This window comes from Oryza glaberrima, chromosome 7 (genome assembly GCF_000147395.1).
Source record: "Oryza glaberrima chromosome 7, OglaRS2, whole genome shotgun sequence".
NCBI classification, from domain to species: Eukaryota; Viridiplantae; Streptophyta; class Magnoliopsida; order Poales; family Poaceae; genus Oryza; species Oryza glaberrima.
In genome coordinates this window covers 4,065,545-4,088,414 of record NC_068332.1, presented here as the reverse complement: position 1 = coordinate 4,088,414, position 22,870 = coordinate 4,065,545, and the positions used below count along the sequence as shown (strand labels likewise).

At 41.2% G+C, this 22,870-nt stretch overlaps 3 protein-coding genes across 3 annotated transcripts; 1 reads left to right on the top strand and 2 right to left on the bottom strand.

Annotated features, from left to right (window-relative positions):
- Positions 1 to 6,657: 6,657 nt before the first annotated feature.
- LOC127779509 (FRIGIDA-like protein 4a) lies at positions 6,658 to 9,977 on the top strand. Its single transcript, XM_052306309.1, has 3 exons — positions 6,658 to 7,626; positions 8,654 to 8,832; positions 9,035 to 9,977. The coding sequence occupies exons 1-3, from the start codon at positions 6,762 to 6,764 to the stop codon at positions 9,593 to 9,595; spliced, it is 1,605 nt and encodes a 534-aa protein (XP_052162269.1). The 5' UTR covers positions 6,658 to 6,761; the 3' UTR covers positions 9,596 to 9,977.
- A 2,263-nt stretch (positions 9,978 to 12,240) lies between these two features.
- Positions 12,241 to 13,439, bottom strand: LOC127779518 (uncharacterized). Its single transcript, XM_052306321.1, has one exon. It carries the CDS (start codon positions 13,186 to 13,188, stop codon positions 12,673 to 12,675), a length of 516 nt encoding a protein of 171 aa, XP_052162281.1. The 5' UTR covers positions 13,189 to 13,439; the 3' UTR covers positions 12,241 to 12,672.
- Positions 13,440 to 15,149: 1,710 nt separating this feature from the next.
- Positions 15,150 to 22,863, bottom strand: LOC127779510 (folate-biopterin transporter 1, chloroplastic-like). Its single transcript, XM_052306310.1, has 9 exons — positions 22,594 to 22,863; positions 20,625 to 20,887; positions 20,425 to 20,489; positions 20,179 to 20,341; positions 19,213 to 19,361; positions 18,870 to 19,118; positions 18,131 to 18,299; positions 17,957 to 18,049; positions 15,150 to 17,456 (listed from the first exon to the last, which is right to left on the bottom strand). Exons 1-9 carry the CDS (start codon positions 22,712 to 22,714, stop codon positions 17,172 to 17,174), a joined length of 1,557 nt encoding a protein of 518 aa, XP_052162270.1. The 5' UTR covers positions 22,715 to 22,863; the 3' UTR covers positions 15,150 to 17,171.
- Positions 22,864 to 22,870: the final 7 nt, after the last annotated feature.

Sequence of the window (22,870 nt, the reverse complement as noted above, 5' to 3'; positions counted from 1 at the left end):
CAAAACTGCTCTTTAGTGGTACTCTAGTAAAATTTTCATATGTCCGGAGAGAAATTTTCACCAAATTTGCGTTAGAGTTTTTTTTAAAAAAAAAGATTTGCACTTGTCGCAAATGATAATGGACTTCTGGTAGATTGCATTGTCATCCGCCGCGAGAGAAAGACAATGGCAAAGCGCGAAACCGCAGTAGTCGAGAATTGAGAAAACGACGAAGGAGAATGGTATGGCAGCGATACAGTAGACGAGCAACATTCAATCCGGTATGTGTGTGGGCGTTCCATGGTTTGGTGGCACGGGCATTACGGCTGCACGCGGTTGCGAACAGCGGCCCAGTACCAAGAGCTCTTTCTAACAGCGTCCGTCTCTGGACGTCGTGGAAGACAGCGTCCATATTATTTACCTAAAATCTCTTTGACGAATTACTACTTATATTTAATTCAAACAATAATAATTACCATCAATAAAATTTTCCGCTAGTTTTACTTTTAAACTATGTGCACATTTTTCAGAAAAAAACAATAAAATACTATCTCTAGTCATAAATATTGACGTTTACAACAGACTTTTATCACTTTAATGATTAATTTCATATCAAAAAAGTTTACAAATAGAGTATAATAAATTTATAATATTATGATAGCACTTATTAAAGACAAATCTACATGTACAATTTTTTTTAGAGCAATGCTACACGTACTAAATTTTTCTTACTAAACTTTTACTAACAATCATCTCAACCGTTTGATTTAAGTAGATAGAAATTAAAAAAATCTAGATGCACTCATAGCATGACACATCAGTGTTAGTAAGAATTTAGTAAGAAAAAGTTAGTACGTATAGCCTTTTCTTTTTTTTTATTCTCATATTAAGCATTCGAGAGATCATTGATCCAAGTTTTAAACGTTCGACTAAATTTTATCGTACGCATTAAATATTTATGAGCAGGGAGAGTAACATTTCCAGAGAAATTCCGACATATCAATGTGCAAGCTCGCAGTGCTCTTTTCAAATTGCATTGATGGTAATTTCGTTTGGTACCATTCTCGCAAGCTTACAATTTCAATCGGCACGGCAAATTACGGTCGAAAGAGAAACGGATAGAATTTTACAATGTGTGCAAATGAAAATGCAACTGACTATACACGAATAAATTAGAATCTGCATAATAGTTTTATCCTTTTCTTTTTGATAGATTGGTCCTTTTCGAAAACTTATTTCGAGACTAAAGCACGAAAAAACTTCAAACAAAAAGGATGTAGTCTTGACGCGCCAACCGCCTTGGAGTTTTTTTTTCTTTTTTTTTTGCATGTTCTAATTTTGAAATAAGTTTTCGAATCAATTTGTCAAAAAAAAAACGATATTTATATGATGAGCTAGTTCCAAGCTGGAAACGAATGTTCCAGAACTCTCAGCATCAACTTCTGGCCTAGGAGTATGTTAATTACTACTCCCTCCTTCCCAAAATATTTGACGTCATTGACTTTTTTTAAACATGTTTGATCGTTCGTCTTATTCAAAAACTTTTATGAAATATGTAAAACTATATGTATACATAAAAGTATATTTAACAATAAATCAAATGATAAGAAAAGAATTAATAATTACTTAATTTTTTTGAATAAGACGAACGGTCAAACATTTTTAAAAAAAACAACAGCGTCAAACATTTTAGAATGGAGGGAATACTATATATATATATATATATATATATATATATATATATATATATATATATATATATATATATATATATATATATATATATATAGGAACAAAAATGGAAAAAGCCTAAAATATTTCCATTTTTATCAGCTTGTACAGTACATATACAGCTCGGTCTCCCTCAGGAGCCCAGGTAGGTAGTATATTCCAAATCCAGTAACATTGGATTCTGAACTTTGGCCAGTAGCATCGTTGATATTTGTCTCTCATCGTTTATCAGCCCAATATTTGACTACTGGAGTATCTGATATTCTGATTCTGTTCTCTGTCGCTGGTGATGCTGATCTTGGAATCGCATCAACAATAATCTACCAAATCGCCATCGCCATCTCGTGATAATGATTAGCAGCATACTAATTATTCTTCCAGAAAGAGTAGTAGAACAATAAAACAAAAAAAAATTATGGAGTACTAATTAAGCAGAGAGGAAGAGAGATCATGGGCCGAAGGCCCAATAAAGGCCCGTTTAGTTATATCAACAACCGCACAAATTCAGGGCATATTTGGTACTACCTCCGTCGCAAAATAAATAGCCATAGATATCCGTATTCAGCATTTTAACCATCTGTCTTATTTAAAAATTTATAAAAAATATTAAAAAAATTAGTCATACATAAAATACTATTCATGTTTTATCATATAATAACAATAAAAATACTAATCATAATTTTTTTCAAATAAGACGAACTGTCAAACTTTGGACATGAACAGTACCAAAACTGTACTTATTTTGGAATAAAGGGAGTAATTAGAAGGGAACGAGGCTTAAGAGATGATCCTGGTTTCTCAATGAAACTAGAGAAGATGCACAAATCGGAAGCGAATGAACCAGAAGGATATGATCGATAAGGGAAGAAATAGAATGGCCTGGAAATTGCCGGCTTAGAACACACTGAAGATCAATACTGATGGTGCTTTTTAAGTGCAATACCAATCAAGGAGGTTGGGGCTACGTGATAAGGGATATTGGACAGGAGCTGTTGTTCAAGCAGGAGCAGGTGGAGCAGAACATTTTTTGGATGCTTTCCACGCCCAAGTCCTTGCCTGTGCAGCAGCCCTCAACGCAGCAAGCGAGAGGGGGATGACGAGAGCTGAGCTGGAAACGGATTCGTTGATGTTGAGGAACTCAATCCAGGAGAATTAATTCTTTCCATCTATCGACGGTAGGAGGGGTAATCCATTTCTTTTTGGTTAGTTAAGGGGCTGTTTGGATGGAGGCTAACTTTGCCATAGCTCGATTTGCCATAACTGTGGCAAGCCACACAAAGTGTTGGCCACAACTATAGCAAACTTTGGCTAGCAAATGAGAGTATGACGCGTGGACCAATGTGCTAATAAAGTGTAGCTTGACTCAACTGCGGCACGCAACCAAACACTAGCCTGAAAAATTGTGCCACGCCTAAGGTTCGGTGTGGCAAACTGAGGCCACCAACCAAACAGCCCCTTACTGTCCCCAGGAATGTAACAAGGTGGCTCACGCCTCACGCTCTTGCTGCTATGGGTTGTAATGTAATCTCCAAAACGCGTCCTACTAGGCTAATTGTCCTCCTGGTTTGGATCGTTTGGTAGCCAACGATTTAGCTGGGCTGTTAAGATAAAGTTATCGGTTACTCCCAAAAAAAAAGTGGAGAAAATGCACAAATTTGAGCAATGCTGCTTATATATTTTTCACAAGTTATTGTACCCCCTTGATAAATATTACTTGCTCTGTTTCACAATGTAAGTCATTCTAGCATTTTCCACATTCATATTGATGTTAATGAATTTAGACATATATATCTATCTATATTCATTAACATCAATATTAATATGGAAAATGCTAGAATGACTTACATTGTGAAACGGAGGAAGTACAAATACCTAACTTATTTCTTGTGAACCGGGAAAAAACTCACCTTTCTATACTACTACCTCTTTCCCCAAATATTTGACGTTGGTAATTTTAATTTTGAGCTAACCAACGCCAAAAGAAATAGAGGGAGTATTTTTATAAGGGTAGGTTCGTCTATCTTCCCACACCCCTCTTCGGTCTCCCCATGCATCCAGTGCTAACTCCATCTACACGTGAAAACCATTCATTTAACAATAAACCTAGAAATAAACCAGGCATTACAAAACAAACTTCATATGCAACGGTCGCACAATAGACAATCCACCATGGTGTATAGCCGTAACTCTCGGGCAAGAACTGAAAATCATTATATTACCTTTGTCCCAAAATATAATATTTTTGGAGAGATGATATTGTTGATGACTCACATTTTCCACTAGAAGGTGTCATATGTATTTATTGAGTGTTTCGGATTAGCGGAGTACAGTTAAAAAAAATGCAATATAGATTTGGTAGGGGGATCTTTCAACCTATCCTTTATCTAATTCAAAAATATCAACAATAATTGTATGGGATTGGATCGAACGGATTATGTTGCCTTTTTTTTGTGTGCGGGTTTCTTTCATTTTTTTCTAGAAGAAACTAAAACATTTTCAGTACTATATAATCCATATTCATGAATCAAAGCAACAGGTAGATCGTATCGAGCGATAAAGAGCAAATTTTCTATGCTTTGTTGCACTATGCTGGTTATAGGTTTGTAGGGAGGTGCAACTGTGCAAGCATGACCATGTTAGCACTCAGGATCCTCTATACACCTCTGGTTTATCAGTTACATGAGAATATCAAGTTCTGTCATTGGTCAATTACTTAATGTATTTTATTATACATGTTTATAACTATAAAAATTATAGACATTCATGTTCCAACTTTTGTTTCTGGAATCCCATAGCATCGCATGGGCAATTTGGCTAGCTTAAGTTAATGCAGGAGATAAATCACATCTAAAGATTTAGAAATTACAATCCGTGTACTTAACTTTTCTACATAGATGTGATGTCTGAAATAAAAAAGATTCTATTTATTGATACCAAAGCATGTGGGCGTGTGCATCTGTGGGAATAATCCTCATGAATTGGATGTGCTAATCATGAATGCAACCATCATTATCAACTCCAATGAATGGATCCAGGACACACCTCTTGAACGTGTGATCAAATGTGACTAGCTGAAGTTGGAGTTGGCATCATCAATAACGGAGGATCTTGTTACCAATGGATGAAAGCACAATTCTTATGACAACAAAAGCATTCGGAGTTTAATCAAATTGCTAGAGGTATGTTTATTCATTCACAATTCTCAATGCTGTTGGTAGTAGTGGTGTGGGAGTTTTCTAAACCCTAGTTAAAACTATATAGATAGAAACAAGTTTAACCATCAAAGTAATTTATCCACATTAATTTATTTTCATTATAGTTTATCGCTACAAAAATCATGGGCAGTTGTCCATCCGCTTCTGCTTGTTTGAAACTTTGAATGAAAGAGTATGTTCGACTGCAAAGGTACAACCATCGCAATGCATTGTTACTATCGTAGCTGCTGACACAAAGCGTTGTACGGGCTGACTGCACCACGATCGAATGAATGCTATCGAACATTATATATTATATATATATTACAGTTAGGTGAAGAATCAAGTCCTAAACTATTCCAACAAGGATGATAATCAAAAAGAGGGCAGCATTGGTTACCATCAAAGTCAAGGAATTACTGTAGCCAATTTGGTAAGAGGGTGGTTAGGGCATTCCCAACCCAATGACTAGGATGGTGTCCATAGCATTAAATAAGTTGCCACCTAGGACAAAAAAAAATGATGTGGCAAGTGAATAAATGAGTAAAGAGAAGGAAACCATGTCTTGCATGAAACATGGTTTCTACACAACATCCAAGACATCATGTGAGATAAGTAGCATTAAATTGAAGTACTCCCTCCATTCCAAATTGATCTGCATATAGTTTCTTTAGGTTATTCCTAAATGATCTATATATTTGTGTTCATTCATTAGGTCTATTCGTTATTTGTGCATTGGAGTAAATGGACATCGATGCATGCATCCATGCACACAAGTATTTATAACCCACATGCAATATCTTGATTTGCTATTGACTAGAAAATAGTGGGGATGGTGCATGTATCAAGTTTGTTGCTAGAGTAAATATAGTATAAGAGAGTTATTAGCTTTTCTTGGTCTTGGTGTACCTATGAAATATGTAGATCAATTTGGAATGGAGGGAGTATGGAATAGTGGTGTTTGCATTGGAAGAGTAGTGTCCAGTACTAGTTTTTTTTTATGATGTAGAGTTTATGGAAACCATGTCTAGTGTTATGGGTTGGGACTGCCCTTAGGGCTAGGGCATCCGCAATGGTTATCTATAAGCTCTTTATAAGAGATCCATGTCAGCATATTTTCCACTTGGAAGAGATTAAATGAAGAGAGAGAGTGAAGCTATCTACTAACCTGTAGATAGTCCATAGAGAAAAACGAGGCAATGTATTAGAGAGCTATAGATACCCATGTAGACATACTATTGAGATGGTTTATTATTAATTTAGTCTATTGTTGAGATGTACATGTTTTATGTTTTATAGATAACACCTACTTTATCATTGCGGGTACTCTTATGCAGGCAGCGTCGGCAGCAGCCATCCTAACGAACCAATCAATCACCCGTGTGCGCTTATCGGGTGCACCCAGCTCGTACCCGTTCCCGCCACCTCTACCCCCACCACCCCACCCCACACCACTCACTGACACATCGGGCCCACATAATCCGACCCCACCTGTCACTCACTGAAACACCCACCAACCCCGTAACACGAGTCCACCTCCCGTTCCCGCCACCACCATCTCTCACCCAAACCCACCCTACCCCAATCACTGACGCACCGGGCCCACGTAGCTCGACCCCACCTGTCACTCGCTCACACATCCCAGCGCTTTACAGTAGGCGCAGCTGCCACGCGTCGCCTCCTGATTGGTCCGCCTCCTCCATCCTCGTCTCCACCCACCCACTCTTTATTCCCACCTCTCCCTTTCCCCTTCTCCATTTGGACGCCCACTCGCATCGCCGACGAATTTCTCGCTAGGGTTTCGCGGATCAAGGCGGCGGCGGCGGCGGCGGCGGCTAGGGTTTCGAGGCGGGCCACATGGCCTCGCCGGTGGCGGAGGGGGACGCGGTGAGCGCGGGGTTCGCGGAGCTGGAGCGGCAGCAGCAGCTGCTGGCGAGCTGCACGAGGCTGTACAAGCAGCTGGAGGAGCACTTCGCGTCGCTGGAGCGCGGGCTGGCGGCGAGGTCGGACTCGCTCCGCCACAAGCGCCGCGCGGCGGAGGCGCGGGCCTCGGCCGCCATGGACTCGCTCCGCCGCCGCGAGGCCTCCATCGATGGCTCCGTCTCCCGCGCGCTCGACCACCTCGACGACCTCGCCTCCGCCTCGTCGGTGCCGTCCGACGCCGCCGCGGCGGCGGAGGGGGTGGCCGAGAGCCTGAGGGCGATGTGCGCCAGGATGGACTCCGCGGGGTTCTTCGGGTTCGTGGTCGCGCGGCGGAAGGAGGTGGACGCGCTGCGCGCCGAGATGCCGCCCGCGCTCAAGTGCTGCGTGGATCCAGCCAAATTCGTCATGGACGCGGTCGCCGACGTGTTCCCCGTGGACCGCCGCGAGGCGAAGAACCCCACCGACCTGGCCTGGGCGTGCGTGCTCATCCTGGAGGCGGCGGTGCCGGCGCTGGCCGATCCTGACCCGGAGATTGGGGCGGCAAGGCTACTGGTGCCGCGTGCGGCGCGCGAGCGCGCGCGGGGGATGGCGAGGGAGTGGAAGGAGGCGGCGGAACGCAAGGGCGGGGTGGAGTGGACCAAGCCGCCCGACGCGCACGCCTTCCTGCAGCACGTGGCGACGTTCGCCGTGGCGGAGAGGGAGGACCGGGGGATTTACCGCAGGATTGTGGTCAGCTTCTCGTGGCGCCGACAAATGCCCCGCCTCGCGCTCACCCTCGGCCTTGAAGAAGACATGGCTGGTATATGCTCTCTTCTTGCTTGCTTTGCTTGCAACTGTGTTTCGTCTCACATTTTACTTACCTCCGTCCCAAAATAATCGCATAGCCAAAATCTTTTATATTTTAGGACGAATGTAGTAGTAGTACATTATTATTGTTGTTGCTAGTTCTTCACGGGTTGTGTACATCAAATTCTGAAACGGTGGACCTCTAGGGATATTCACATGATTAATTGGTGGGTGCCAAGTGTAGAATTGTGTAAATTGGTCTAGATCTAACATTTGGTTGCTCGTAGAAATCTGATGGTTGGCGTGGAACCATAGATCAAGAGTAAGTGAAGGGTTTTGCAAGATGACAAATACCTGCCTTTTGGTGCTAATTAGTGCTGAACTGCCCATTACTGTGTAATGGTACCGCACTATGATTAGGATGGAGTATGTTTTTGGAGTAAACCACTTCTTTTGCTGGGATGGCTAGTCACTGTCATAGCCATGTGCTAGGAAAGGTTGTCTAGTGTTTGTCAAGTGCCTAAGGATAACTGTGTCCCCTGTCCAGATCGCCATCATTCTCAGTGGAGCTTGTCTATGGGCTGTTGCTTTAAACTTTAGATGCCGTCAGGTTCTTGTGTCTACAGTTCCGTTTCCTTAGAGTGAAAGGCAAATTCTGTTCTGCAGTATCGTTAACATCACGTTGCTGGAACTTTCCAGTGCCACACACCCTGCAGCGCCAGGAAGTGCCTATCACATTCTATTGATTTACCATGCTGATACAACAATGATGCCTCAGTGCCTCTGCTTAGCTGTATCTAATTAGTTCTAATATTTCTTGTCCTTGCTTCCAAATTCATGGTATCTATGGTTGTGGATTTCTTTTTTGTCCTTGTGGCCTTGTGGGTACCTTGCTGATACATCATACATACCTAATGCTTCTATATGTACAGTACTATTTTCCATTTCTTGGGTGAAATGTTGGAATGTTTCTTGAAAACAAGTAATCAATCATGATCAAGTCCAGAGTTAAGTAGACTAGTAATTACATTTTTTTGCAGATATTATCGAGGAACTAATTGCTAAGGGGCAGCAGCTTGATGCTGTGAATTTTGCGTACGAGGCTGGTCTTCAGGAGAAGTTCCCCCCAGTTCCTCTCTTGAAGTCCTACCTGGCGGACTCGAAGAAGACTTCATGCACCGTTTCAGATAATTCAAGCACCAGCAGTGGTCAATCTGGGGTACGTCCATTATCAATCCCACACTATCTTTTTTAACCCCTTGTGCTAGTGAATTCAAATTAGCAAATCATCACAAACTTCTGCTGTTAATAATGGCAAGATTCTCTCCCTGCAACCTGGGAATTGCAGTCATGCCTAAACTTTCATACTTAATAGACTTTTTTTGTTCGCTTGATAGAATCTAATGCTAGTTACCTTGCAGAGCAATGCAAACAAGAAAGAGCAATCCGTGCTGAGGGCTGTTATAAAGTGCATTGAGGATCGCAAACTGGAAGCTGAGTTTCCACTGGAGGACCTTCAGAGGCAGCTTGAAGAACTGGAGAAGGCCAAGACTGAGAAGAAAAAGGCAACTTCAAGTGCGTCCAGCGGCGGTAGCAGTGGCCCTGCCACTAAGCGCATCCGGGCAAGCAATGGAGGCCCGATGCCTCCTGCGAAGGCAGGTCGTCTCACTAACAATGCTTGTGTGTCTTCTACCCCAGCTGCCACCACCTTTGTCCACTCCCCCTCGCACACATCGTACGCCATGGCCTCCCCCTACCCTTACGATAGGCCGGTTGGTCATGGCCTCTACTGCAACCAAAGCCCACCGGCGATCAGGGAGCCATATGTCTACCCAGCCAAGGAGGTAACTAATTTTGCGCCAGGTTTGCCGTACTCTTCCCCTCCCATAAGCTATCCCCACGCCTATGGCGGGTACAACAATGGAATGGGAGCTTACAACAATGGAATGGCACCTGCCTTCCACCAGGCTTACTACCGGTAGGATCAGTCAGGAAAGTCGCTGATGAATGACATGACAAATAACTGATGATGTCGACGACAACTCAATCTGCACAATGGCTCATATTTTGTAGTGACTGACTACAAACGGTAGGTTGGGTATCTCATCTTATCTGTGCTTACTAAGTTACCACTACTACTAGATGCACTCTACTCTGCATTGTGTTAGGTTATCTCATGCCTAGATCACTACTTTGTACTACCACTAAGAAACCTGGATGTAAATTATGTACGCTACCATTGAGACTGTACTGCATTATGTAATTCTGTTCAGAAACAATGAAAAAAACACCCAAAAAAATAAACTATCATGTAATCCTTCGGCACCTTGATGGACCACTTAATCAAAGACAATTCTTAGTTTAGCAATGCCTTGGTTATGTTGATTTGTGATCTTCTAGTGCCTTTTTGTACTTGAGATTGATGGTGTTTGGTACACACATTTATTGCTTGTGTTACTTAGCTGTAGTGCAGCTGGAACTGTGGTTTGGTAGGGGCAAGGTTAGTGAGTGATCATGGTCCTCATGTTCATCCATAATGTTAGTGGGGTATGGGCACATGGCTCGTGTCCGGAGGAGAGGCATGTGTGCGTGTGCTCACTTGGGGCTTTCATTCATGCATATCTAGCCATGTGTTGATAAATAGCTCTTGTACTTTCTTTTTTGTTCACCTTTTTTTTGCTGGCCATGTGTTGATAAAATAGCTACTGTACTTTGTTTTGATCACCGTTTTTGCTAGTGATGTCTGCCTTTGTTAACAGTGTGGAGTAAAGCACCGTCAGTCTGGCTTTATGAAATTTGTACACTAAAGATCTTGATGGTTTTTCAAATAGTGATTCATACAGTTTTTGCATTGGTTTACAGTTTTTTTTGCTGTTTTTCATACATGAGTTTGTCGGACTATGTTGATGAGCATAGTAAGCAATTCTTTTCCAAGTGCTTCTCTTTTGTGGATCACGTTTGAATGATACGGTGATTCAAAACTTCTTTATTCGATCTTGATGGGTTGAGTCAATATAAAAGCTCTGTAGTTTTTCATACCTGACAGTTTTCCGGACCTTGTTCATGAGCACAGAACTAATTCTTCATACCGGACCAGTTCTTCTCTTTTTTCTGGAGTACCAGGGATATGTGGATTACCGTGCAGTTTCCGTCATAGACTCGCAAAACGATAAGCAAAATATCAAACAAAACTCAAGGGCGAAACCAACGTCAAGTCTTCTGTCCGTTTTTGCCTGTTCACATCACGTCCTGAATACGAAAGAACAAAAAATCTTTACTTAGAAAGGGACTCAAGTTTCTACTAAGAAATCTAGCCAAGAGTAAAATCAGATTCTCAGTACCCATTACCCAACCCACACGTCAGCATCTGCGGTGACTCAAATAAAATAGAATCAATCACTTTCTTCTCACAAGAGGACATAGTTACTCTTCTCATAGTCTCTAGTTTATGCAAATGAGAAATATCAGCACTCGTTTAGGGCCAACGAGGAAAAAGAAGTAAAGATATCCAGACATTGTCTCACTTTCGCTAGGGGAAAAAGAGAAAGGAGAGCGATCCTAGACCTTCATTTCTGTTCAGAAAAGCTCGAAATGTCACAATCTCACCACCATCTTTACACATACTTCTACAGCTGCACAAAAGAATGGACAGCAATGAAGTAAAGATGAAGAAAAGAAAAGAAAATCTGTTGCAACACATTTACAAGACACAGTTCATGGGCAAGAAAGAAAATTCAGAGCCAACTGGCTTTAGCTACACTACCCACCACCACCGTCCTAGTTAGAACTTTTAAAAAAAACATGGGTACACAACAGATGCGGATTGTTCATTCTCCCTGTACAACTATTTAAATTCAAGAAAATGATTGATCTAGGAACCTAGAACTTCAACATCAACCTAGCACCGTACACATCCTCCGTGTCACTAACATCAGGCTAGAAATTGCTAAACTTGCACATGGTAAATATGGAAAAGGTAAAAATCACAACCCGTCCGATACCAATTTTCAGCTTGCAAGTTGGCACCCTTAGGTCCTCAAATTTTAGGGGAAAAGAATCAAGGTATCACATTCTGCCTATAGTCTTTCAGGTAACACCCCACTAGAAGTTTAGCTAGTTTGACAAGCAAATGGAGCATCTTGTGGAAGCAAAAGATAAGATGAAAAGGGAGTGAATATATCGGAATAAAACTAGAATAAAGTTGATAACAAAATCTAGGACTATATTATGCCCAGCAAGTGATAGGGTACACTCTACTAGTCTAGAGGATGCAATTATTGCATTATTTTTATATGAAACACAAGCATATTCCTGCTGTGATATATTAGATTAAACTGCATATGGTCTTTGAAGCGATTGCTTGATAGGTATCAGCAATCCAAAATAAACAACACATACATAATAAGACTGTGACCGGCTTAAGATAAAGACATACAACATGAAAACAAAAACCTGACTGAATCAAACCGTGACCTCTTAACCTCCAAACGCGACACAATTTTCATTGATTTAACACAATAGATGGACATGCTAACTGAATGTGGCAGGTAACTACAGTTAAAGACACTGAAAGCATTAATACATCTCATCAAGTGATACGAGATCGAGGACACGCTCACTTCCAGTGTACACAACCATTGACTTCTCATCTCTCATCAGACCTTCTGATCAAGCAGATCATTTTGATTTCTAACGTGACAAGATCAACATACTCAGATATAACCACTCGCATTCAAATATCACCATACTCAGCTAGTTGAACTACACATGCTTGTATACTACTACTTCATCCTCAATCTACTAACCAACTGTTCCAACTAATACTACATATGTAGCATCATCATACTGAAACTAATTTTTTCGCAGTTGACTCCAACTCAGACAAGACTAGCAAGATGAACTGCAAGATCAGATGTAGCTGTAGCCAGAGCAAATTCAGAGCAAATAGTGATTCATATACATTATTTGTTACCCTTACTGCCATATGTTATTACCATACAAATATTAAAAACATGCAAGAGTGAGCAAAAACAGTGGAAATTACTGGTGCTCAAGTATACTATACAAGCAGCAGGACGCTCTCGACGACGCCGGAGCCTCCAAGCACGGCGGCGGCGGCGCCATCGCCGTCGTCGTCAGGGGCGGCGCCCTTGGGGACGGTGACGACGAGCTCGCCGTCGGCGTAGGTGGCGGTGGCCATGGCGGGGAGCGTGCACGGGGGGAGGCGGAACCGCCACCGGTCGAGCTCGAACACGGCGCCGTCGTCGCCGTCGAGCCCGGCGGAGAGGTCCCGCACGACGACCTTGGTGACCCCCGGGTGGATCTCGACGGCGTGGGCGCTGGCGCCGCCGGACGGGGTGAACCCGTCCGCCGCGGCCACGAACCGGAGCGCCGCGGCGTCCTCCTCCACGGAGACGTCGGCGTCCGCGGCGAACGGGAGCTCGAGCACCTTGGCGAAGATGTGCGGGAGCCGCCTCAGCTTCTTCCCGCCGGCCATCCCCGCCGCCGCCGCGGCCACCCCGCACCGCCGCTGCACGGCGATGGTGCGCTTCCGCGGCGCCGGGTGCACCCTCATGGTCGGGACTCGCAAGCAGCGGGATCCTCTCGAAACCCTAACCCTAGATGGCGCGCGCGCGCGCGCGCGAGAGAGAGAGAGAGAGAGAGCGAGGGAGCGGGAGATCGGAGGTTGGGGGGGAGGCTGCTTTGAAATTCGCGCTGCGGATTCGGGGGCTTTCGTGGTGGTTTGCGCCTTGGGGAAAACGGGGGAGGAAGAAGAGCAAGCGCGGTGGTGGTGGTGGTGATGGTAGTGATGCTTTAATTTTTTTTTGTTTTAATTTTGCTTATTTATGAGAGGAGAAAAGGATTTGGGATTTTTTTTCAATTATACATTATAATGCAGACAATCACAATACACGTGCACTCACCCATATAAATACGTGCACGCAAACCCTATCCCTATGAGCATCTTCGAAGACTGGACCGACAAATCATGAAAAAATTGATAAAGTCACCCTAAATTTAGGAAATTTTGGATGCCAAGATTAAGATTAGTAGGGTTTGATTAATGAGGATTAATAAGAGAGGACACTCTGGCAAGTGGGCCATACTTTTTGCCTATTATGATTTGGGGATTTTTCTTGACCCTTAGGTCAAGGCAAAATTTTTTGATTTCGATGACCAGGTTAGGGCTATGTGGTACATAAAATTTTTAAAGAGTTTTGGTGGAAATTATAATTATAACATGAAATATGGAAGAAATCGATGTTCATGACTTTTTAAATATATATTTTTGCATTTAAATTACTATATCCTTGGGGAAATTGAGGGAGCATTTAACTCTTACTGTATAGTTGCTAGCGAGATTTTCACGCTAAACAGTCAAAGTCATACATGAAGAAAACTCATATGTGCTTCTTTTCAATTCTGAGCGATCTCTTGAGAACTAGTGGTAATTGTTCATCTTGAGGAGGCCTTCAGCTTTTCGTTGTTGACTGCCAGTATTTCGCGGTAAACCATCAAGAGAGATCATTTTCAACCCATAGTAATCACTCGAGGACGAGTAGTAATTGTATCGCACGTGTTAATATTGCCTGAGATTAAATTCTGATATCCTCATAAAAAGGAGAAAGAGAGATTAAAATGTGAAAGAAACTTGAAAAGAAAAGGAGAGGGAAATAAAAAAGAGAAACAAAAAAATAAACGACGATTCCTATAGGCCCTGGACAGGATAGGATAAGAAAAGCGGCACACACGGAACGTGTGCCACCGTTTGTCCTGTCCGCGTCCTCACGGGCCGACACGTCACGCGACCCACTACGGCTTTGACCCCACATGGCAGTGACCTCTGCACGGAAAATTCTGATCGCGATTGGCTACTGTTTAAAACTGTATAGAGTATAGATGCTCGTAACGTTTTTAGGCTCCTTTTTGCTTGAAGTTCCAAACGAAATTCAAAGCATCTGTGAAGAATTGAAATCCTTGAAAATAATACCATACGATGTCCTTTGAATTGAAGGAATGTGCTGTTCAAATTCTTATGGATCAGCTTCCTATAGCTATGTTCCATAGAAAATAAAAGTCTGCTTGGGGAGCTTCTTATAGCTAAAGATTCTTGTAGAAGCTACAACTGTAAAAAACTTCTCTAAACAGTCTAGATTTTTATTCAGATTCTAAGACACTGTAATATTTGTGATGAATTAAAATCGTTATGAAAATTTTCCTATTATATCCTTTGAATCAGACGAATGTGATGTTGAAGTTCATATGGATCAGCTTCTTACACCCTTATTTCATGGGAAAATAAGCATGAGCCTTGTTTTATTTTTCCTTTAAAATCTAATGCACTCTCTTCCTTTACTTCTCTAGTTTCTCTCTGTTTTGAAACAGAAAACCTAGACAACGGTATCCCGTTGGAATAGGACACCCTTCTATAAGACAGTACCTAATACTTGATACCTAGCTATATGGTACCCGATACCATACCTGTGATACCTGTTACCCAGTACCTATGATACCTAGAACCTAATACATGTGATACTCGTGCAAGATAATAGTTAATTTGTTTATCCCGTTGCAATGGGATCCCGTTTTGTAGCAGCGCTCATTTTGAAACCATGTAGGATTCTACGTAGCTGGGGCTGTATTTAGTTCATATCAAAATTGGAAGTTTTGTTGAAATTGAAACGATGTGACAGAAAAGTTAGAAGTTTTTGTGTGTAGGACAAATTAAAAAAAATTCCGTGTCCCAAACCGTCCTAATTTTGACCATTGACATGTCTAATCACACATCTAAGGAAGCTAGATAAACTCCAAAGCACGTTTTTCTACAGCCAGTAATTACTACTATCCGGTTGACGACATATATGTAGAACAATTGATAATTTGTCGTTTGATTACTGCTTAGCCAAGTCATCAGCACGTAAACACCTCGGCAATTGATAATCATATCCTGTCCAAATGCGATAGGCCTTGACTCGTCACTTGTCACCATCAAGGTTTCGCATGGCGGCAACCATTAATAATCAATAATACAAACAAATAAAAGTACTACTAATACAACTGCAACTGTAATCAAATTCATAATTTCGCTCATGATGATAATTTATAGTTCAGAGTTCTACCAACATATGGAGTGGCAACGATCCAGAACAGGGGGAGCAGAAAAATGCTGTATCAGATCCAAAAAATCGGATCGGAATACAATCTCCAGACTTTAGTAATCAGGAAAGGCACAAAATAATGCATCTAGTAGTTGACCCCACATATGCCACGAAAGAAAATAAGTCGTTCAGAATCCGTCATGTGCTGGAATAATCCAACCATGCTGATTAGATGAGCACTTCAAAAATATAGCAAACCAAACACTGGGATGCTGACATTATGGCATATGTCTAAATGGTGCCATGTACTATTAAATACCATTAAATATCTAGCTGATAAACTGGTGCAAGAAGATGAGGTAGAGGTGATGTTGACAGAAACCTGAATGCTACAAGGAAATTATACTAGTACAGTATTTCTCATTTCCTCGTGGCCTACAGTCTACAGAACTACAAGAGCAACCCAAATGAAAATGCTCTGTGTTAGCAAGTCTTTTAACTAGGACCTTTTGGCTTTAAGCTTACAACACCATGTTTGATTTCATGCATGATGCATCAACCAACTAACCCAAGCTTAAGCTGATGAGAAAATCTAAACAATATTTTTGACATGGAGGAGGCATATATGTCCATAATGTATAGTACTCCACTTCTTTGTAAAGAAATTCATAGTAATTCATACTGGCAGGATTGCCGATGGAGAAAATAGCGACCATAACCTTCTAAGATTGTAGTCATGATGCAATAGTAAACTGATAGCTAATTCGTTGGAACTGCAGATAAAATAGAGGCACAGCATATACTCAAAGGGTAAATATAAAATATGTCATGAAGCTTTCAGGTTAAGTGTTCGTAATGGTCAACATAGAATTATCTTGTACCTATTCAATTGCCAATAAATTGGAACTATTTCATATTATCCTCAGAACAGAGGTCAAAGGAATTACTGTTTCAGAAGGACTGCTTGTTGTCACCAAAGAGGCCAAAAAAAAAATCAGTAAAGTTGTAATGCGTGTAACATATTTTTGGCAGAATACATTCATATTTATAAGGAATTCATGGTTTAACTACAATAGTTAACCCCCTCATCTACTTTTCATGGGGTTAAATCAGCAACATAAAGAGTACAAAAATTACAACACTTGCTCAGTACTCATAGACACATTGTAAATTAGACTTTGGTATACGTGCTAAACTGTAAAATGGAAAAGGAGAAAAAAATGATATACCTGTATTGTTTAGCATTGAAGCTCATTTTCTGATGATCTTGAACCATGGTACCAGCTTGCAAGTTAATGGTCAGACTAAAAAAAGTTTGACCTAAGTGATGAAAGCAGTGGCCAATTGAAGCTATCTGCACTTCCGCAGTATGAGTTCATACTTTCCCTGCAGATTCATTCAACTCCAAGACGATGGGCTGTATCTGAGTTGGACGGGCAGAGCTAGAGAAATCCTCAAGTCAATTATGTTTTGTTTCTCCGTCATCTGCATTACCTGATTCCTCTGGAAGGAGGCCTAGAAGAGGCAGAGGCAGCAGCGCACTGAGATTGCAGATGACAATCAAGAGAGCTAGATTCTTAAAGCTGTCCTTAGTGACTCCAAAAAATTGAGTTAGACCAGCACCAACTAGACCACCACTAACACTTCCAGCATTAGAGATGGACATCAAAGTGGCAAACAGAGTTGCTTCCATTCCTGGTGGACACAATTTAGCTGCTAACACCAAAACTGGCATAAATGAAGCCTACAAAACAATTCAGATGACTTAAGATTACATACAGGGACAGAAATTGAGGGCATGAGGACATATTAAAGCATAGATCTAAAATGAGACATGTTGATATCTAAACAATCTTGCTGGCTAGGGAACATTGGCACATGGGAATGCCCTCCTCAGAAGTGGTTATCATAACCCCCCCTTGCCCCCCCCATATTCAACTATTTGCCACTCTTAGATGTGGTAATTAACAAGTTACCACATGGACCCACATGTCACAGACACATGAGGGCCAAAACTGAGCTGAGTGTATAATCAATAGTAATTAACAAAAACACCCTGGTCATTTTGCACACAAGCTCAGTTACAGGCACAATAAATAAGGTGTTGTGTTTCATCTCACTATGCAAGCAGCAAAAATGATCAATTGGATGCATTTTGTGCAACAAATAAACCTTTTCCTGCACCCCCAGTTATACAGCATAAAACAATTTACAGCAATCAGCAACTGCAGTAAGGTTTCATACCTGACTTAGGACTGTAATGATTAACGAATCCCCAATAGAGAACCATTCATCACTGATTCCAAACTGCCGATTAAGCCCAGTAACAAGAAGAACCTGAAGGTATACACCATTTCATTAAAAAAAGATATCAAAACTAATAGAAGCAGTGCTGAAATGAATAGAACCAAAAAGCACCTGTGTCATTCCAAGGGCTGAACCTATGATGGTTGTCGCCAGGAAGATTTTCCTTAGAGGAACCGCCTTTAGAAAATAGTTATAAAGCCCAACACCAAGCAATGAAGCAATAGATGTAACAAGCTTTACACGTCCTAGAAATTCTGGCGTGAACCCAAGCTTATTTGTGCTGAAAACATTAACATAACAAGAAAAAATCAACCATTTTAAACAAGCATCACATAGAGAAACAGCTAATCACGCACAAATTATTCATAATGAGTAACAAATACGCTAGAGCCAACATGATTTAAAATGATGTTCCTATCTGGCGGAACCAAGATCCAAATAGGTTCTGAATCAGCATAATAGAATTTGATCTCACAAAATATATATTTTTACACTGCAAGACTAGTCTAGTGTCTACTACAGAGGGATGGAATACAACAAATACACATGTATGAAAAGGATGCTCCAAATTAAGTTGGCGAGAATCACCACTTACTTGTTGCATAAAGTAGTTTGTTTTTATTTGACATCCTCTGTATGTAAAACCCTATGACAAATAAATTGCTCCAATAAACATTAGGTAGAGTAACCACCTAATGACCTTCTACAGTCGGACCTTTCTCCTAAGACATGAGAGCTTTACTTACTGAATTTACAACCAACTCCAGAACAACAGTCAAAAGGACTCAAAAGTGCTTCACAACAAGATATCGTCATGGTGAGCTACTATTGTAGTTAGTTTGATACTTACATGAAGAAAAACATGGCGGAATCCGACTTAGGTGTTGCCTGCCAGAGGAATATAAACAAGGTGGGCAAGAAAATGTTAGGTTGCTTTACTGAAGTCCAAAGCTGCCGGATATGCTGCTTAGAGGTCTCAATGAATCCTGAACCAGAGTGTGACATAGCACGTTCCCCTGAAGATAGACGGTGTTCATTTACAAGAACTGCAACAGCAGATGTCATCAGGGGTAAAAAAGCTGTAACACCAAAGACAAATCTGCGTTTACAGGAATACTTCCATCAGTGGACAGCACTGAAAGTCTAAAATACATGATGAACTGCAGTAGATTCAGTGATGCTTTTGGACAAACCTTACTCCATAAGTATCCACAAGTGAACCACTGAAATATGCACTCACTATTCCTCCAAAAGCTGAGGATCCCCAACATAGTGACTGGAGAGATCCAGATGTACTCTGTGATTCGCCACGAGCTCTCTCAACAACCATAGAATCCACCACCTGCAACGTTTTCACTAATGTCATTGAGATAGATGTACAAAAGCCTTGGCCAAACATATGATGTGGAAATTATTTTAACAAAAAGATCATCTGGTCATACTTTGCACAATGGCATTCTCTGTTAGGCTAGATGTAATCAATGTAGAGCCTGTTAGGGCATTTGACCAGTTTGAAGAATATAGCAAATGTAGTGCAAAAGTTCAACCGGAGATATATATATTTTTTATAAGTAATAGCACGCTGTATCTTCTTAAATGAAACAACAATGTTATATAGGTTATACAGGTGCATTACTCACAACCTAGTTAGAGGAAAAGCCATCAATCGATGAGATTCAGCACATGTTAACATAAAAGAGAAGAATTCAAGAAAACTTAAAAAATGCCAGTTTGTTTCCATTTTGTAACTGTAAACAATCATATAAAATTTCATTAATAGTTGTTGACTTTTGAGGATAGTGAACCATGACGTCTTGTTCTCTGTTGACTGTAGCATGACATAATGGTGACTTATAAGAGAAATTTTGGTTAAAACGGTTGTCGACACCTATGCATTACAGAATTTATAAGTGGACTACTATCAATATCTTCACGCACGCAGTTGAAACATTTAGGAAGATAGGCTCATGTGCGCAGAAATTTGTAGTCGAGTGAAACATTTCTTAATATGAACCCATACTGCTTATAGTATCTTCAGTTGGGATCCATCGTAATGCATGGACATGATGTGATGCTAGTAAACGAAATATATAGCATTTAATATATACTTTTTAGATCATAAATATAACTAGCTCGTATAATATTCAATTTAAACTTACAACATCTGAGAAGGCAACAGAAAGTGATCCCAGCAGAATAGAGAATGCTGCACTGTATTTACTATCCACCAATGTAGCCATCAAACCCCATGAAAGAGCACCAAGGAATCCTGACAGAATAAGGTATGACCTTCGTCGATATCCAAAGAGTGGGATGGAATCACTGAAAGGCAAAGAACAGCAGAATTCTAGTTACACCACTGTACAGATAGCAGAAAGAACTGTAGGCAGGAGCTTTTGTAAGACCTGATAAAGCCATACAGGGGCTTGATCAACCATGGCAAGGATGAGAAGCCAGATATAACTGCAGTCTACATGGGAGAAAACATATTGATCACTTATCAAGACCTATATAGGAATCAACTTACTGTAAGGGTGGAATGAGATTACATAAATAAATACCAATACCAAAACAAAAAAGATAGCATTTAGAGGGGAACACAGACCTCTGCAGGATCAAGATGAAGATCATCTTTTAAGTAAAAACTCACAGCAAGTCGAGCAAGGCCTAAAACCCCTTGCACAAAATACACAGTTGCAACTGCCATATTATCTGGGGATAGTTCCACCCCAGATATTGTGAAATATCTTGATCTAGGCTTGCTCTTGCGGATTTCATCTGTATTGGGCAGCTTCTTTTGCCACTCATCAAAGTATCTTTCACTTGTGTCAACTTTACTTGAGCCCACCTGATATCTAGGAATGAATCCTACAATAGATACCATGAATCCATGATAGTAATGAGTACTTTGAGATAATCTTGAAAGAGGGTGAGCAAATATAAAATTTATTAGGAAGATCAAATGCATAAGGATATCCTTTTTACATTATATAGCACATGAATAAAAATATAGCGACTGAATGGAACTACATGCAACTTTGTATGCTGTGATGATTGCAAAATTTCAACTCTGGAATATAGAAATAAGCTGTATCTGTTCAATATAATTCAAACATGGCAAAGCAGAAGTGAGTTCACACTACTATAGAATGCGAAGCGCAAACTGATGAGAAACCATTTACCAGTCACTTTATGATTTTTCCTATATGAATCATCATAACCTTCCATTTCGATGATACCATTTTGCAACATAAGTATATAATGGGAAAAATGATGCCAATAGAAAAGAATGGGAGAGAGGATGTGAAATAAAAGGCAAAAGCATTTAATTCCTTGTGAGAAGTGAGATAAAATGCAGTTAACCCAATACACACAATAATGTGGTACCAAATATAAAGCTTTGCAGAAAAAAAAATACTTGTTATAGAGCGGGGTCATCAGCTAGTATCCTCAATCATTGGGTCCTCAACCAAGTAAACGCATAACGTTAATAAGAAGGAACATATTGGAAACTAGACTCACAAATCACAACAGTCCCCAATCTCCTTTTGCCATCTCTATCTTAAAACTATAGCTATAAAGGGAAAAAGGTAATCCAGAGCTCCTTATCCAACCGTGATTTATATATCCCCAAACAAGAAAATGGAACAAAGAATAAAGAATGTATGCACTACCTAGAACTGATATATATACTCTAAGGCTTCCATAATATTAGGGCAAGTTTGGTATACTACCATTTCTAACCTTAAGAAATGCTGGCAACGCAACAAACTGAACATAAATGACCTTCCATACAAAAATCTGCTAACTCTAGAAACTTCCATATTTAACACCACGCCAAACTTTGATAAGGCCTCAAACCAAACATACCTGCAGCCTACCAAAAACTGGCATTACCAAATTTTGGTAAATTTGAGTTTGGAATCAAAGCTAGCATGCCCTTAATTTGTTACTACAACCCTATATTTATTTATTCACCCTTAGTGCAGTATAGAAAACAAAATGCCATGCTCAAGTAATTGGCACCCATTTCACCAATATATCTTTAAATCTCTAGCATGCTCCACACAGATAGAACAAGCTTAACCAAATAAAATTTCTGCGTTGACAACAATAAGGGTCATTGTAGAAAGATGATTACAATGTATATACTTCTGTCCTTTCGGATAGACAATTTGTTTCACCAAACGATTAAATGCATACATAAAAGGGAGGAACTCCAGAATGCCGCGTTTAGCCCATTCATTTAACCCCGTCCTGTAGTATAAAATTTAGTTAACTCTCTGTCACATTACAATAAGAGTGGCTGAATTGTAGCAGTGATGCATAAGCAAGGTCCACGAGCTCTACTAATTCATACATTGCAGCTGCAGGCAGCAACCGCATTGCATAAATTCAGAAACCAACGACCACAACACGACTAACACTAAGAACGCGGGACTTCTGATCACATTTAAATGCAATCCCGTTTGCTCCCTCAATTCTCCGCATCCCTCGCCCGCAATCCCCGCACCATGCCCTCGCCAGTTACGCGATCCTGAACCCCGGAGAAGGAAATCCCCGAGCTCACTCACCAGAGCGGTGGTCGGAGGCGGCGCCGCGGCCGTCGAGCTCGAGAGGGGGGCGGCGGGGGACGGCGGCGGCGGCGGCCTCCTCGTCGTACGAGTCGCCGCCGACCGAGCTACCGGAGGCCATGCCGCGCGCGGGCGTGGCGGGAGGGGGGGCGCGGCGCCGTCTCCGGCGACGGCGAGCGGCGCGGGTTTTGGGGATCGAGGCGGGGGTAGATTTGGTAGGGAGGAGGCCAGGAGGGGAGCAGTGAAACGGCCACTACACGACGCGAGACATCTGCCT